Source organism: Macaca thibetana, chromosome 12, assembly GCF_024542745.1.
Source record: "Macaca thibetana thibetana isolate TM-01 chromosome 12, ASM2454274v1, whole genome shotgun sequence".
Taxonomy (NCBI): domain Eukaryota; kingdom Metazoa; phylum Chordata; class Mammalia; order Primates; family Cercopithecidae; genus Macaca; species Macaca thibetana.
Genome location: NC_065589.1, coordinates 80,617,550 through 80,636,236, shown reverse-complemented (window position 1 = coordinate 80,636,236; position 18,687 = coordinate 80,617,550). Strand labels below are relative to the sequence as shown.

General features: G+C 35.0%; 1 protein-coding gene across 5 annotated transcripts in view; it reads right to left on the bottom strand.

Annotated features, from left to right (window-relative positions):
- Positions 1-4,590: 4,590 nt before the first annotated feature.
- KCNH7 (potassium voltage-gated channel subfamily H member 7) overlaps positions 4,591-18,687 on the bottom strand; it is a 475,718-nt gene continuing 461,621 nt past the window's right edge. For all 5 annotated transcript variants that reach the window (XM_050752295.1, XM_050752293.1, XM_050752296.1 and 2 more), the window contains 3 exons: positions 17,274-17,442; positions 10,405-10,597; positions 4,591-9,055 (listed from right to left, as the gene is read on the bottom strand). In XM_050752295.1, the coding sequence (XP_050608252.1) occupies positions 8,789-9,055; positions 10,405-10,597; positions 17,274-17,442 (629 nt within the window). In that variant the 3' untranslated portion in view covers positions 4,591-8,788. The remainder of the gene's footprint in view (positions 9,056-10,404; positions 10,598-17,273; positions 17,443-18,687) is intronic.

The following is an 18,687-nucleotide window of genomic DNA, read 5'->3' as shown; positions in this document are numbered from 1 at the left end:
TTTACTTGTAATCTTATGGCATTACTAAACTGGACAAAAACAAATACTCTTTGTCAAAAATGTGCTCTTCTTTGCCTTTTTACATTTGACAGACTCTTAAATGATATGTTTTCTTCTGCTTTTCTATAGTCTTCTGGGTAATGAATAGAAATAAATCTGTTAATATCTGGTGAATTAAATCCGATGAGTAAATTCCAAGACTTCTTTCAGGCAGGCATATTCTGTTCCCTAAGCTTTAAAATGCAACCATGGGTGTTTCATTACTTTGAAACTTGTGTTAGAAGATCCCATTTTTTTGGTCGCAATTCAATCATTTACATAATAAATTAAGCACATTTGAATAAATACATAATGTTAAAGTATCATCCAATAATATGTCTAGAGTTTATACATAATATTAGGTTAAATTAAAATATTTAGAACTGGTAAATATTTAGAAGTTATGAGTGCAGACAGGATTTTAAATGAATACTGCCCAGGTAATTTGAAGTCTAGAATGAGGTCATCATATAGTACATATATTAAACTTTCCCTGTAACTTAGAATTCTGAGCATAAAACTACTTTCCAGCAAAACACTGGGAAACTTAGGAAAAATTGGTCTATCAGCTCATTATTTGAATGCTGGGAAATCTGTGCTTTTAATCATTTTTGCCATATCTTTCTACTTGTTTTTAAAAATACGTTTTTGTGGCATATAAAGAAAGAGTCTTATATACTCAGCATTCCTTTTATCCAAGTAGCTTGGTAATATGCAGCTTTGTGTATTATTTTGCGAGTATTCAGGACTCAGGTGTGCTTCTATATATCTGAATAGTGAGTAGACATTGGCAACACTTCTACATCACTATGATGTGCTATACAGTAAGAGAAGGAGGAAGCTGGTTCCCTATGTGCTAATTATGTTTTCAGATGTGCCCCTTCTGTAACATCAGAGATGGTGGCAATTTGCAAAGCTTACAGGGAGTGAGAATTGGCCTAGATCATCATTTAATAGCAATATTCAGGGGCACTTATATTGGGAATGATTAGGTCCTAATTCTGACATATCGTGAGAGGTACCCCAGTGTTTTCCCTTAACCATAAAAATGTAAGTATGTACAGATACATGCATACAAATATTTGCATTCTAGTTGACTGTATTATTGAATCAAATTTCATTTTGCTGTAATTGTTGAATTTTCGAAGGATAACCCGAAGAGTGCTAGTATGAATATCCTAGAAACATATTTATTAAACATTCATTTTTTTAAAATTATAAGTCATTTTCAAATGATTTTAAGATTTTTCTGAACTTTTGGATGCACATTTAATTTCCCATAGCTATCTGTGGTACCCTCAGATTTATATTCTGGCAAGAGATAATTTATCTTATGGTAAGTTCTAAAATATTTAGCTTCTTCATATTTAGATTCTCATTTTCTGATCAGCCTCAGTCGTAGATACCAATATAATTTTTTCTGCTATTTGTGTTTGGTTTTTCATTTATCAAAGGGAAATGTTCTCTTGGTGTTTTAAACCTTTAAGATGAAGGTTGGAAAATCTAAGCCATGAAACAGACTCAATAGTCCTTAGCTTACACGCCACATTATGGCCAACACGTTTTATTTACAAGTTTTCTTGAAGGTAGTTTGATGTTTTTTCCCCTTAAATAATAGAGAAGAAATGGGGAGGAATTAAGAAAGTATGAAACTCAGACAAAAGAAAATATCTGGATATTTTCATTTCTTGGTTAAAAAATGAAGCAAACATATGTTATAAAAACTTATTTGCACATAAGTTAAAGCCTGTTTATCCATCAGAAATTTTAAGTAAACAATAAATGTTTTAGTCAATCATAGTTGTGGTCTTAACAGGCAATAATAGGTGAAATATTGTATTTCTTTAATTTTAGATTTAATGCTTTTTGCCACTCTATCTTACTAGTGTCCTGATGGAACTCAATAAAACTGTAGCACTGTTACATATGATTTCATGAAATAACATCAGCACCACCATGCCTATATCTAGTACTGTTCCTAGTAAAATGTTGGAAAAAGTTGGCTTCTCTAGTAAAAGTATCCTACTTAGCTAATGAGATTTACTTTCTTTTTCCCCAAAATAATTTCTTTTACAAATTCTTGAATTTTTCATGTATAAATAGATCAGAAATTATATGCTTCATTCTTAAATTATGTATATATACGCTATTTTCAATACAACTTGTACACTTCTTTTAGCTACCAAAAATTTGCAACCATTTTTTACAGGAAATGTACATATTTACAGTTATCTGTAGAAGCTTATTGCAAAACTAGTTGTGCAAGTAGATTACACTGTCAATACCACATACCAATCTTTGAAGAAAATATTTACTAAAAAATAAATATTTCTGCACAGAATATTTCAAAAGCGTTATGATTTCATGCTACATTATGTGCATAAAAACTAGGAAATAGTATGTGTTTTGGTAGGTTGTTTCATTTTGTTTAAAGCATTCCAAGGTACTTACTACTTAGCCAGATGTAAGTGAGCTGCTTTATATTAGATGACTGACATTTTCAAGTGATTATACACATTCTTTTTTGAAATGTATTATTCTGTAACTGGTATACATTCTGGTGTAATACATTTTCCCACCATCAAAATTATAAAACGCAAATTTCAGCTAAAAAGCGGTAATGAGCCTTTAATTGAAATCACTAGGTGGCTAGGAGATAAAAACTAGTGATTCCTCAATATTTCTAATCTTATATAACATTTGGAAGGAAGGTGCCATATCATTTCAGTGCTATTATAAATATAGGGGCATTTGAGGAGACTATGTGGAGGAGTTAATTATAAGATTACTGATCCTTTAATTTTACCCCTAAATAAGAATGATGAAAATGTTATGGAATTTCTTATATATCCAAACAATATATGTCAGTATAAATAATACAGTTGAAATGCTAACAGTTGTGATTACTTTCAATATAAAAACATTAAAATACACAAGAAGAAATACAAAGGATAGAGGTTCAACATAGTGCTTTAAAACCACAGGTATACCAAATTATTTTACATCTTTCAAAATATAAATTAATGGAAGTCACAGGTGTAGTGACTATAATTTAGGGGATTCATCTAATTTTTGACATTAGCTTTTCAAGAATAACGATGTTAATATTGCCACTTCTCATAATAAGTACTATTTTATTGGGAGTATTTCTGTAATGTTGCTATTCTCATTTAAAAGTTTGATCATGAATGGTAGAGCAATTAAATTTGTCAGTTGATTGTATGGTTGTGTTCTTAACATTGCATTTCTATAGATGTTTTGATGTATTCATAGTAATAACATGTTTTAAATAACTTCTTGTTAGTCATCTCTCAATCTCCACTTAATAGTTTATATATATATCAGCCTCACGGTAATTTCTTTTCATGCTTTTGGTTATTAATAATTCATGTCTTTCTGTTAATTTTCTGTATTTGACATTTCACCAAAGTGTGTTTGTACCACAAATGCATGTGATGAATTATTCTACTCTTGGGCACTGATCAATCACAACACCTAATACTTTACATTTAAAACACGATCCTTTTAGTTTGTAAAGTGGTTTAACATCACATCATAAGTAGAACCACAAGAAAAAACTTTGAGAACATTTGAGGAATGAGGGAGAGGGGGATGAGCTATTGCAAAGCTAGAAAACAACTGCAATGCAAATAAGTTTATGAATGGTGGACAAAGGCAATATTTAACAAATATAAGGATGCTATCTACACTGGCGTTCTCCTGCTCTGAGCAACTAGATCTTTGGGAGGCATGTGAAAATGACTTTATAAGTTTTTGTTATACAGTATGAATGTGCATGTTGGGTAAAGGAAAGCAACAGAAAGTGTTTTAGAAGACCTTAAGTAGTGCGACTGCACTATCACCATATTCCACTATCTTTATGATGATGCACACATCACAAAGTAATCTTGTAGATTTACTATAAGGAATAATGTGCTTTATGGTTTACAAAGCATTTCTACTTACTTATTTCAGAGGATCCTCAACACACCCCTTCAAGATATGTTAGATGCTACCACCATTTTTATAATTTTGGATACTGGGGCTTACTCTGGATTTGTCCCAAGAATAAATGGAGAAGGTATAATTTGAATTCAGGTTTACCACATTAAGTCCCTTGCCATTTCCATCGATCCACACAAGAGCTTAGCCAGTTTAAGACTGTGTAACATATCTGTGCAATGAGAGAGTGGTCTAGGGGTCTGAAAAGAACCATTGCAACTATAAAATTATATTTTCTGTAAAAATGGAAAATTATATACTTTCAAAATTGTATTTTGTAAATGTATTTTCAAATATCCATCTAAGGACTATATCGTAGATCTAAAGAAGGACTTCCACAGTGAGCCAGCCTTTAGGGAATACATTCCAGTAGTACTGATCGACAGATTACTTTCACATACTTGGCATGTAACATTGATTCAGAGTAGATATGTTTATAATAAGGAGATTGATACTCTCACTATTATTGTAAATAATATTACTTTAAAGCTATAAACCTAATAGTGCAAAATACAATTAAGAGAGATAAAACAATAGCTACATGTAGGTTTCTCTGAATCAAAAACTTTCATCTTGGCAATAGCAATGTTGTTGGAGACACTGCACATTGTGCAAAATCTAAATCTTGGGAAATTGTTCTCCTGATTGTTTTAATGCCGTGTTTCTGGATGAGAAACAAGGAACTGAGCATTTTTTGAGCACCTAGTATATGCCAGGCCCTTTACTATATTTTATCTCATTTCTTTCTCAAGCTTCTGTGAGACAGGTATCATTGTCTTATTTTTAGAGATTCAAGAAAAAGACTCAGTGAGGTTAATTAACTTGCTCAAGGTCACACAGTTATTGATGAAAAAACTGGTATTGGAACCCAAGTTGGTCTGATGCAGAATCTATGCTTGCTCTTCTACATTGGTAAATTCTCAAATTGTTAGTGTGTGTAAGGATCACATGAGGGAGGGCGTGTTAAAAGATGATTGCTGGGTCCCACCCCTAAACTTTCTGATTTAGTAGATCTGGGGTGAGACCAAGACTGCATTTCTGCCAGGTCCCCAGGTGATGCTAGTAGTGTTGGTTGGAGGATGACTCTTTGAGGACCACTGTCCTGTATCATCCTGTCCTCAAGTGCCTCTGCGAACTCACATGACAGAAACATACTTGTTTTACTGTAAAAATATAACTTGATTTTTTGATAATTTATAAAATTTTTGATTTTTATAGATAAATAATTTACATATATTTATCTATTTTTGGTTTTTGCCATAGATAAGCAATTTAAACACTCTGTTATGTCAATGTTGCTATTCATTTCTAATAACTGATCTACAGAATTTTTTTTTAAATCATGAAAGTCATTTAGAGGAATGATACTGTTATTTAATAATAATAATGTTAGATATACCAATGGGTGATACATTTTATCCTTAGACAATATATGATGGGGTTTTAAAATGACATTTGGATAAGAACATTTTTTTCTAGTCATTTTGGAACCATTGCTAAAGTTCAACCTCCAAAAGGACCTTGTAAGCAATTCTTACACAAACATATTAAACCTGACCCCAAATGCCCTGACCTACTTCCCATACTTCCTGACTAGAAGAGTAGGATAGTTGTGCTCTGATGACCAATATATTATAATGGACTTAAGAAACTATTCTGTCCCAAATCTGCCCCTGCCTTCCTGTGTTTGTTGACTGAGTGATTATTAATTTAAAAACCCCATGAGAACATTGCTTCATCATTTCTTATTCTTGGGTTGTCTCAACTAATTAAAGAATGTGACTCCCCTATTGGGGAGAATGATAAGTCTAAGTTTCAGCTCTTTGCCCAGCAATTAATAACAGCAGGAGATCATCTGACCCAAACAAACTTTAGATTTTAAATGACATTTTATTTAGGCCAGGGGACCAGGTAATATTATTTTTAGGAGGAGAGCAGAAGGTGTTATGTTAGTGCCTCTAATTACCTAGAAGGAAAGCATTTGCTACAGTGCAATTATGATTGGCTGCAGCAGTTCAACCTGGCCCTCAGCATGATCCCTAGATGGAGAGGTCACACTGTTTTTGCAATAGCCAACAGGGGGGATGATGGTACATTTAGGCATTAGATCTTTGGCTGGGGAAAGGGATGAATTTTGTACATCAAGATCATTGCTTTGGTCATCTGTAAGTCACTTTAGCCATTGAGTCTTCTGACATTTATGCCCAATTAATCACGTCTTTATATTGTCAGTCTCTTTTTAAGCTAATATCCTGTAGGAAGGGACCTTCCTAATCCTGTCCAACTCTCTGAGGGTTAAGATTTTAATATAAGCAATTATGTCAAGGAATTAAGAAAACGGTTTCTGTTGTGCTAGAATTTAAATAAACTGGATGCTTGCACACCATTCCCCATCTTCCTATTTCTTCATGCTCAGTTTTCATAAATATAAACAAGTTTTATGTGGGAGGTTGGATTTTATGCATGTCATACCAAATGTTGCAGCTGAGGCATTCACTATCAATCAGATTTCAATTCCTCACCTGCCAAATCCTCTCTCCCTACAAATGAACATTCTCTGGTGAATTCATTCTGACTGTTCCTGAACTTAGGCCGGCAATCCTTATGAAATTTGTTGCAGCTGCAAAAATGTGTCCCAATATGGAAATAAAATCCCAAAATAGTCCTCTGAATCAGAGTTAGCCATTTATGGGACTTTCTCTTCCCTGCTAGGTGCCCATTGAATGTTTGTTGAGTGAGGAAGTGAAAGCATCAGTTAGCCCCTAAGTTTGTATCTGCATAACAACAAATGATTTGGGAAGCTGGTTATAATTATTACACTTTTGTATAATAGTTTATGTTCGAATTGACTGGTCATTTTGAATAATGCACTTGAACATTTGTGTTTTGGGTTTTCAAAAATTAAGCAGGAATAAGAACATGCTTTTGCTTATAGATTGCCTTCCACATGGATTACCAATTTATGTGACCATTTAATATTATATAGGGGGCAATCTAAGGTCACTTGAATCACATTTTTAAAATAGTGCAATAGTTTTAGTAAATTTAAATAGCTTGCATTTGAAGCTGATTAACAGATCAGTGTCAAAGTTTGAATATCCCGAAGGGATAGAAATTAACCCATTTAGTAATGTGCACTGATAAAATGTTCTTAATGGACTAAGAAACTTTCAATAAATTTCAATATTTTTGTTCAGCAAGAAAAGATATAATGGATCAGAGTTCATAATTGTAAAGTTGTAATTGAATTGAAAAATAACATTTCTTAACTATAACTTGACTGATCAGAATCTTAAATTGCAACTTTTTTCTTTACACCAATTTTATGAGCTACATATGCCCCCCACAAAAAATCTAACAGTTGAAGATATTTTAATTGAAAGATATATTTCATTGTATGTTCTGATATTCTGAGGTCAATATATATTCATTCCAATCCATGCATAACAGATTTTTATTTAATTTTCAATGGGCAAAGTGTTGGAATAACTAAACACAACTGAAATTTTACTGCTGGTATATGCATTTTCTTTCTAGGCCCATTGCTTTCCCACAGCTGGAATTAGACATGGAATAACATATACTTAATGGAAACTAGTTTTGCCATGCAAATGCACTGAAATTGCACATTCTTTGAAAACTGTGTTTACTATTTTTTGTTTTTTGAGATAGGGTCTTACTGTATTGTCAGGCAGGAGTGCAGTGGTGTGATCAAGGCCCACTGCACACTTGACCTCCCAAGCTCAACCCATCCTCCCACCTCAGCCTCTCAAGTAGCTGGGATTACAGGTGTGAATTACCACACCCTGCTAATTTTTAAACATTTTGTTGTGGAGATGGGGTTTTGCCATGTTTCTCAGGCTGTATGTGTACTATTTCGGTCAAATTCAGGATTGCTTTAAAATGTGAATCACAAGAAGCTGTGGATATCAGTTTGTGTTGATCACAGTTTAGCAGTTCTTAAGGAGACCACACCCACCCTCCCCCCCCCCCCAAAAAAAAAAAAAAAAAAAAAAAAAAGCAAAATGAGAGAAATTTGTTTTTAAGCCTTCTAGGAAATGTGCCAGTGGAAAATACTTTAGATGGTTTGTAAATGCAATTAGTGATATAATTTTAAATAGAAAGACCTTTGTTCTCATTAATGTTGCCCTACATTTAGTTTTTGGATATGGCTTCCTATACTGTCAGAGGTTTATAACTCAAATTTTGTATTTTCTCTTCCAGTGTGGAGGAATGAATGTAATTAACTTTAAACATCTTGATACAGAAGGACCTGAATCTGTTTGTAAAAGTGACTAAGTTTCCTTTATCCCCCTGGAATTCCCATGAGTTGAGGATCATCTGAATCTGAGTTGCATCCATGAACAGTTTTATCCCTTGGTTTCTTATTTGCATGGAAGGCATTTTCATAACAAAGTACTGGTTTAGTAAAAGCAGTAAATAGGAGTCTCCATGCAAGAGAAATTGGAGTTTCCTAACATGCATGTGATTTAAAAAATAAAAATAAAAAATAAGGTGCCGTGAGATGCTGGCAGTTTTAACATTTGGAACCAAAAGTTCTTACATATATTTACATCCTAACTGCTCAATTTTACCTTACAAGCTTCAATTTAGGAAAATATACAGTACTTTTGCATATAATGGTACCTTGTTAGCCCCTGAGTCAAGTAGAGAGGATTTAAATAGAAAAAGGAAAACAGCCATTAAAAGCACTTACATTGTATGTGGAGTAAATAGTACAAAATGATTATTTCCCTGGAAGACCAGGATCAGAAACATGCCTATGAAGACCCAAGATTCCTACAGTGCTTAGGGATGAATCTGGCAAAGAAGGATGCCTAATTGGATGAAGGTAAGTTTTTCTTTGCCGCAGGTGAAGCTCTAAAGACAGATCACTGTCTTGTTTTAAAAGTGAAGTCAAGTTGTCTTCTGAAGCTGTGTTCAGATGCACCCCACTTGAAAGGGATTCTTTGGATTTAAGTTTAGATTTTTCAAGGTCTAGAAATTCAGGACACTGATGGAAAAAGAACAAAACAAGTTTTTATAATTCACATTGATAGTCATTGAAAATTACACTAATAAAAACTGAAGCGTTTTTTTCTCACTAATCTGTATTTGATTAGTGATATTAGCCAACATTTCCCTCCCAAAAGGAGTCAAGACATTGGAGATTGGTTATCAGTATAGATAATCCTAACCAACCATTCCAAGAACTTTTATTTAACCCTGGAACCAGATTTTAAAAATCAAATTAAAAATGTATTACTTTACATTGAGTTTTCCAGATGAATTAAATTCAAAATTTAAGACAAAATTGAGATGAGGAAAGGCATCACTTGATGAATAAGAGGGTATAAGGAGGAAAGAAAAGATGGGAAATAAAATCAGTCATCCCTAGTCAGATAATATTACCTAAACCTACTGAAAACAAATAACAAAATAGATGGTTTTACATGTTTCCCGGTCATTCAAAACTAGTTAAATTGATTTCTACTTTCAGATTTTTAGAAGTATTGCATTATTTTCCTTCTGGCATACTACCTTCTTTTATTAGTGTAGTTTCATTTTCCAGAACATCTTAAATTAAATTCCCAAACATCTAAAAAAGTTTTACGAGATTGTTCTACAAATCTTTATTTAAATCATTGTTCTTAGGTCCAATTTCACCATAATGTTTAATTAAGACTAATTCCCAAGACAGAATTAGAAGGAAAGCTAGACTACTCGTATTAACATAATTCAAAGACCCCCTTTGAGGGCTTCAGAAGTAGGATAAAGAACTTTAAATTGCTTTTCTTACCATGTTTATCATCCAAGTGAAAACAATTTAGAGATCTCTGGTGATGGGTGGAGTACAGAAGATATTACTAGTCTGATGGCATTTGAACCTCAGGTCTAATCTGGCCAGCCTACTATTTCTCCTCCCCTTCCTTCCTGAGACCTCGCCCAGCCTTTGGCACTGTAGAAAATTACGGATTTTTCTTTGAAGCTCTTTTTGGACCCAGATTTTTCTCTAAGCCCTTTTTGGAGCCAGGAAGACTATTCCTTAGACTGCAAAGCTCTACCACATATAAATTTAAGCAGGTTGATTCTGGAAGAAAGGTTTTCCTTTAAAAAAAATGCTAATGTTTAAAATAATTATTCTAGCTTCATTGTTCTCAAACTTTAAATGAACACAAAAATCAGCGTGGGCTTGTTTAAAATGCAGATTACAGGGCCCATTTCCAGAAATGCTAATTGCGTAGAAACAGAGCTAGGGACAGAAATCTCTCTTTTCCACAGCACCCCAAGTGATTCTGATTTAGGTGACCCCTGGAAACACACATTGAGAGACACACTTGGTTGGATGGTATCCACACTCACTTGTGAGGAAGGGCTGAAACTTCGGTCAGTTTTGATGGATGCTGCCGGTTGACTGGTTCTCATCAGCCGGATGATGGGTCTCTGATATTCTGCTCCTGCTGTTACCATACTGTAGGCTGGGGGGACCACAGTGGTTTGTTTCTGCAGCAACTGTAGGATGGTCTGGATGTCAGTGGTCATTTGGGATTCAAGCCTGCAGAACAGATAGAAGTAGGAAAAGACAGTCCTAAAATAGTCCAGAATTTCAAGAGCATTTAAAAAAATTTCAGCACTACCAACAAACAATTATGGCCTTGCTTTAAACAAGAAGGACAGGAGAGGGAGCACAGAATCTCTATTCTTTCCTGACGGATACTTTCTTGTGTATGTCTCACTAATGATTCTGATAAAGACTCTACTTTCCTGTCCATATTAAGAGTTAACAGAAAATCAGATGAACAAAATAGACTACATGTTTACTAACCTTCATTGATTTCAAAATGTAAAACACACTGATAATTTATTTTTGATCAGTAATTGTCTTTGCTTTTTAATTAGGTTTTACTCAGTTTCTTGTGAACATTTTATTTGCTCTTAAAAAATAGTTTCGTAGCACATTTCTTTCATAACTGTAGCATTCCAGGATAATTTCTCATGTGTTTTTATATTTATATTAATGCTTTTTAACCTTACCTCTTTCCTATTCATTTTAAGTATTGTATATTATTCATTGTATTCTTTCTTTAATGTTTAATGCTGCTTAATGTTAAATTCTTTTTCTCTCTAAATATGTCATGGCCTTTCATATGTAAGAAGTTGACCAAATTTGACTTCAGTTACTTCTAATTGACCCATCTGGCCTGCAAAATACCAGTCTATTTTTTCCCCAAAGCTCACAAGTAGCCAACTGGCCTGTTAATTTCATTCTCATTTTAAATTAAAATTTAAGGGAAAATAGCAAAATATAATTGGTCAGATTCTCTTCCTTTGCATGTGTTAGCAACAGCATTAAATACAAAGGAAATTTTGTGGACACAAGAACAGAAAATTTGGACCATACGCCTCTTTAGAAAATTCTTGTAACTCCACTTATTTATGCTGTTTTGACTCTGAATAAAGAATGGAAATAAAACAAAAAAATGTAAAATCATAGCATTAATTTTGCCCAATTAAATTCATGCTGTATTTGTAGAATTCAAAGTAGAAATTGGCTTTTGATTTGATAGAGAACCTGGAAAACATGAGAAAAAAAAAAATATATATATATATATATTAGTTTTTGATATTAACACTCCAAATCTTCCTTCTAAGAATCACAATAATGCATTATTTTTACAGTTTTTCTATAGTTAGTAAATATAGCCATATAGCTTTGTGTCTTCTAAACTAATAGCTATGAATTATACATGACTTTGCAAATGTCATTTTTTCAAATGTCAAAACCACACACTGAAAAGGGGAAAAATTGAGTTACCAACTGGTTTATTTATCTACTTTTGATACCTGATGGTCTGATCTAGTTTGTATGCTTCCAACTAAACTAAGCAGACCCATTATTTCACTGTTATGTGTTATACATATTTCCTTAAGGAATATGTGTTATACACATTCTTTCATTTCACTTATCTGTACCCAAAAATCTTTCCTTATTTACCCCATTCAGAATTACTTTCTTCTCTGAGTCTCCAAAGCAAATTATACATTCAGATTCATCATAAATATTTCTGTACAAACGTATTCCATTACTAACAGCATTTAGTTGTGATTGGCTTACACAACGTTTGTTACATTGAATGTAAAAGGATTTGGGGGAAAGACTGGAAGAAGAACTGCATCAATAAGGGAGATTCAAGATCCAAAAGTGAGTCAAAAATTATGGTGATGTTTTTGTCATATAAATCCTTTGCCAAACAGCAGCTGTCTCTGAGAAATAAAATCTCTTTATCATGGATTCTACCTACTTGAATAGTGTCTATGAGGAAAAAATCTATTGGAAGGCGAGGCTTCAGCATCCATACGTCCAGTAATTGCAGCCCACTGCCATGAGTGGGACTCAGGCACATGACAGCTCATGTGCAGGTAAAGTGGCTGGTGCAGGGTGAGGACAGAGACTGTGTCAGTATAACTTAGAAAAGAGCATAGCCCACCTCTGTCAACATGACATTGTTGTTTGTTCCAGGAAAACTTTGAGAAAAATAAGACTACACTAATAAATAACTTTGCTACTTCAGGAAATTTCTATAAATCACCTTATTAGAGACAGTATCGGTTCATCTCAACAAATACTTTTTTAATCAGACAAACTTTATCAAGACTTGCTTCAAGATCCTCAACTTACTGTGTCCATCAATCCTGAAGTATATCATAGACTTTACCCAATTCCAGTGAGCTCCCCACTTTGAAATACCCAGACTCCAAACTTCTATAAATGTTCTTCTTCTCAGCGGAATATTTCTGAGACATCACTGAGACTCTGGCCAGATGGCAGTCTTCCTTTCTGCAGTAATTCTGAATATTTAATTTTGTTTTATTAACTAGTTGTTAGATATCTTGGGTAGTCCAACAAAGGGCAGCAGTTTGCTGATAGGATTTTTAATATGCATAGGATTGTATTTCAGTGTTTTATGACAAGGGTCTGTTAATAAGAATGGACTCTTGGGCCAGGCACGATGGCTCATGCCTGTAATCCCAGCACTTTGAGATGCCAAGATGGGTGGATCACTTGACCTCAGGAGTTTGAGACCACCCTGGGAAGCATGGCAAAACCCTATCTCTACAAAAAACTACAAAAATTAGCCAGGTGTGGTGGTGTGCACCTGTGGTCCCAGCTACTCAGGAGGCTGAGGTGGGAGGAAGGCTTGAGCCTGGGAGATCGCACCACTGCACTCTAGCCTGGGTGACAGAGGACAGAGCCAGACCCTATCTAAAAAAAAGAAAAAGAAAAAGCGGACTCTTATATGAGACTAAATAGCCTGCTTTACTCAGGAGGAATTACAAAGAATTTAAAATAAATCCAGCTTGGTATTTAAAACAGAAAATAACATAGTTTTAGAACTTTTTCTTCTGTCAGCATAGTTACAAAACTGTGTAAAGTGAATATTTTTATTCATTCACTCAGAGACCCACAATGTACCAGGTACAATGTTAGGTAGCAAGGTGAGGGAACAACATGATAATGAATAAATATGAAATCTGGTTTAACAGTGCTAACAGAAACTAAGTACTTAGGAAGGACAAATGAAGGAGGCGCATAAATAACCACAACGCTAGGCAAAGCAATTGCTCAATGCCATATTAGAGGCATGCAGATAAACTGCTCTGTGTGCAATGGAAGGAGTCATTACTAACAATTTTTACATTTTCTAGGGTTTCCCTACTCAAAGTGTGTGTGTGTGTGTGTGTGTGTGTGTGTTTTGGATGGAGTCTTGCTCTGTTGCCCAGCTGGAGTGCAGTAGTGTGATCTTGGCTCACTGCAACCTCTGCCTCCCAGGTTCAAGTAATTCTCTGCCTCAGCCTCCTGAGTAGCTGGGATTACAGGCACCTGCCACCACGGCCGGCTAATTTTTGTGTTTTTAGTAGAGATGGGGGTTTCACCATCTTGGCCAGGCTGGTCTCAAACTCCTGACCTAGTGATCCACCCGCCTCGGCCTTTCAAAGTGCTGGGATTACATGTGTGAGCCACCGTGCCTGGCCAAAGTGTGGTCTTTATATCAGCAACACTGGACATTGCTGGGAGCTTGTTAGAATGTGGAATCTCTGCCAATTAGACCTATTAACTTGAATCTGCATTTTAATAAGACCTCCAAGTGATTCAAATACACATTGAAATTTGAGAAGCACTGGTCTAGGATCATGTCTTAATGATTTACTTAAATAGGTATATCTGCAGGCATAATATATACATATAGAATAACATTTCTTATGTAAACCTTTAACCCTATCGATAGGTTAATCAGTCATTAAAGCAGAAAAGAAGTGGTAGCAAGAACCACTCAAGATAGACCATTTTATTTGTTTTTATCGTCTTTTGTATTTAATATGTGTATTTGAATGAGACAAATGGTGTAGGAATCCACAGTTCTACATTTGAACAAATGCCGAAGCTAAACAGGGTAGACTCAGCTCTAGAAAGTGTCCTGGGATTCTCGCTCTGCAAAGTAGAAGTCTGAGTTGAGCTGCCCCCTTCAAACATTTTGTATAAATTTAACTTCTAGAATAAAGTGGAGGTGAAAGGTTGTTAGAAATGGCAGTGGAGTAAAAATGTAGTATTTTGGATTTTAAATCCCAAACAAGCAAAAAAAAAAAGTTTGTGAAAATATCAGAGGTAATTAGAAACAAATGTCAAAGGAGATGTAGTATTGGTGGTAGTGTCATCCTAAATAATGAACGGCGGCACTCTAAAAGGAAAAGATATTTATATGGGAATATGCAGCACAATGGGAATATCCATGCCATAGTAAAGTATGTGCTCATTCTGAGAAGTAAAGATGGAGATTTTTAAAGGAAAAATGAGGAGGACTACATAATTGTTTTGAAATGATTATCTTTGGCTACAAAGATCAATAACAAGGGTGACGCTGGTCCGAGATTGGACAGACAGCTGCTGGTCAGATGTCCTTGCAGAAGTATTTTTTGTGTTAGGTTGTAGTGGCCACTGTGCAAGGTTGTGGATCTTATAGAGTCTTTGTGATAGTTTTTGTTATCAGGCATACACCCCTCTCTTCCTGGCCTTCCCCAGCTGTATTTGTCAGGGATTTTCTAACATTAATGACTCCGTTTTGATTTTGACTACTTTCACAGCAGCAATTCAAAACATATCCAGGAAACACATACCGATATCGGGAACACGTTGAAAGAGATTTAATTGCATTTTGTGGAAAAGTTTTATACAGTAATAATAATATACTAACGTAATAAAATAGCAATAACAATTTTTATTGCTGCTGGGTGATTGCACACCAAATAGATCATAGATAAATGTGCCCTTAGAACAAATGTTTTAAGCAATCATTGACTTATCCTAGCAGCAATGATTGGCACCCATGACAGAGCAACCAGGTGACGCTAAAAATCTCAATTTTAGTTCTGATGAAAGGTCCAAGCCAGGAATTATATGTAGAGTAAGAGAATATACTCAAATGAACACCAATAATAGAAGCGAAGTTCCTTGCTAATCAAATTTTACCTATCTGCAAGTAAATCATCTTCCATTTTGTATAGTACATGTAGTTCCCATTTACATTATTTTAGTCCTTACAGTAGCATAACAGGTAGGTATAAGTCAAAGTAGGAAATGGAGAGAAATTTAAATGTTTTGACCCGGTAATCCTGTAAATCATTAAGTAGCAGACTTAAGACCTTTTCCTATGCTTACCAATTGCAAGTACAGTGATAGGATTGTGCTAAATAAATCACTGCTGCTTCTGTCATTCATTCATTCACTTGTGTGTTCAACAATAAACGGCATGGACAAAATGCACAAAAAATTTTAAGCATAGATAGTGAATAAATCAGTAGTTTATGTGATATAGGCAAAACTCAGATATGTGTTAAGTACAGATGAGTAAGCAAGTAGCTTGCTAAACATGGCAGAATTCATAAGATATATTAAATAGCATGCTAGTAACCTGCCAGGCATATCAATGATAGAAATATGTAACAAACAAGAGTGTTGCTTATACATAGAGATGGAAAGAACAAATTATTCTCATGTCACCTCTAGGTAAACAACTGTCATCCCAAAATATGGTCACCCATTGGTGATACCAGTATCATTGCATTCTGACTCCACATGTGCTGTACCTACGAAAGGCTGATGAAACACATGACTGTTGAGCTGGCTAGTTGGAAAGCCCTGCTGAGGTCAGGTATACTATACCTTGTATCCTTGTTATGGAGCAAGTGTGTGCCACTGGCACAGGAGATTATTTTGGTCTGCAGGCCTGCAAACCTCAACTCTGGTCTTGGTAACTTCATTACACTATGGCAAATGCATGAACATTGTGTAAGTCAGAATTGGGGTAGTGCAATCCTTTTACCATGCTTGCGCGTATTCAAAATGTGTTAATTGCCCCATATGGTTTCCCTCTTCTATCACTTGTGTTTTAAATTGATTTAATAAATCTTGTGATTAGAGCATTTGAATTTAGTCAGTGCAGTTTTCTGTCTGAGACTACTGGAATATCTTGCCTGGTGGTGAGCTAAAAGGCTACTATTGGATCAAGACAAATTCCCAAATGAAACCCAATTAAAACAGCTGTGTCATACTCACTCATATATTCTTTTCAATCCTTTTGACCACTTTAATTTTAAGGAAACCATGCAGACTTAGGGGAAGAGATTGCCTCCTCCCTAAACTAAGATTTATTTATCATGTTTAGTGATTTAGATCAAAGGTGAAGGAAACAAGAAACTCTGTGTGTGAGACTTTCAATTCAATTACATTTTTTGACAACCTGACTGAATAACTAAAAGTCTAAATGTCTTTGTTAGTATTTTTTAAATGCCCTAACACATAACTAAGCTATCAGGAACATCCGAATAAGTGTAAAAGGAGGATTAAAAGAGAAAGGGTGTTAGTTAACAAATTAATTAAGAATTATTTTTGGGGGGGAGGGGGTTTTCTAAGGTAGCCAGTGCTGGTGAAATACTAACTGGATGACAAACAAAGAAAAAAATAGGATTTATGCTGCCAGAAGTATGAAGTGTTCTAAATAAATGCTCCTTTCGACACACATTATTCTGTCAACTTCTAGTCTTATTTTAAACTAGTAAATGTATAAGGAAATTATGAGATCATGGCAAGGAAAATTTTCCATTTGTAAAGAGTAGAACTGGACCCATGTAAGGGTTTCGGTTATGTTCTCCTTTTACCCTGTCACTGCTTATACCTGTTAAGTTGTTCCTGGAGCAGATCTAATCTTTGTTCCACTTCCCCGTAGGTGAGGTCACTTTCGGTTTCAGAGATACCCCAGGCAGCTCGCTGAAGTGCGGATGGACTGGAGTCTTCAGGCTGGGGATGTGCATTTTCTCGTTCCCAGCTTCGCATGTCAGTGATGTCTGTGGAAAATAGTGAGATGGATGTCAACCCTCTTAGGTGCCCCTTTGTGACAATAACACACAGATATCCACAAGACAAGCTGGAAAGGGATCGGAGTATAATCTGAGAGGCAGAGAACCAAAAGTATTCAGTGATGTGTCCAGGGGCCACGGCCAATTGGTAGCAGGGTCCCACTTTCACCCTGCTGGCGCTACCTCCCATATCCTTTTCCATGTGAACAAAAACATGTAGCAGGTGCTGAGTATTGATTAGGATTTTTTTTTTTTTTCTGTTTGTGCTAGGAGAAGATAAGCACAGCAGAACCAAAACTGATTAGAGAGCAATGAGTCTATTTTGTTTGCACCAAATTATCTAGGGTTTAAGATTTTTAGGGCTCTTTCCCACAGGATAACTTGCATATGTTATGACTTAGAGTGGGCCCAAGAAGAGAGCCTTAGAGAAGTGCTGACCTTCAGGGTGATTCCCTTTGGCCAACCCAATTCAAATAGAGCCAAGAAGCCATAAGCCATGAAAACTGGGAAGAATCTTACACGTCCCCTCGTCGCCAGCTACTGTTTCATGTTTTTATGTTTTCTTGTAGCTGCTTCTGTGCTGCCCTTTACCATAATTATATTGCTTTCTAGTATGTTTTCCTGTGGCTCTTTATTTTAAATATTGCTATGTTACTCTACTTTAAGATAAACTATTTGTTCAAGTTTACTATTTAAAATGTTCTAAGTATCTATTATGGGCCAGATAACTTGGTAAATATGGAGGAACTAAAGACAAAGGAGACCATAGACCCTGAACTTGAAGAATTCAGTCTAGCAGGGTTGTGATCACTTTTCATACAGAGATCCATTTTTCTGAACTTCTTTTAATTTCCTGTTTCTCCTACAATCTATATTTTAAGCTGTCAATATTTGGGGGCAAATATGTCCTTTCCCTCTTATTTTTGTCTATATTTTAGATGTTTTGCTGCTCTTTTAACCTCTAAGAATGATTAACAGTTTGGAAAATAAAACTTATGAAAAAATAGACTGGAGCTGGGAATTGACTTTGGAGATGAAGGAGAAACATTTTCTTCACTGGGAGGGCTAGTAGGAAGGAAGGACTATCTAAAGCTGGTATTCATTTTCGCATAGAAAGAGACTTGAATTACAGAAAGTGATTTTGGTTTGATAGAAAGACTTAAAAAAACTTGACAAGTATCTATGATTAAACACTGAGAAAAGTTATCATGTAAAGTTATGGAATTCTTGGCT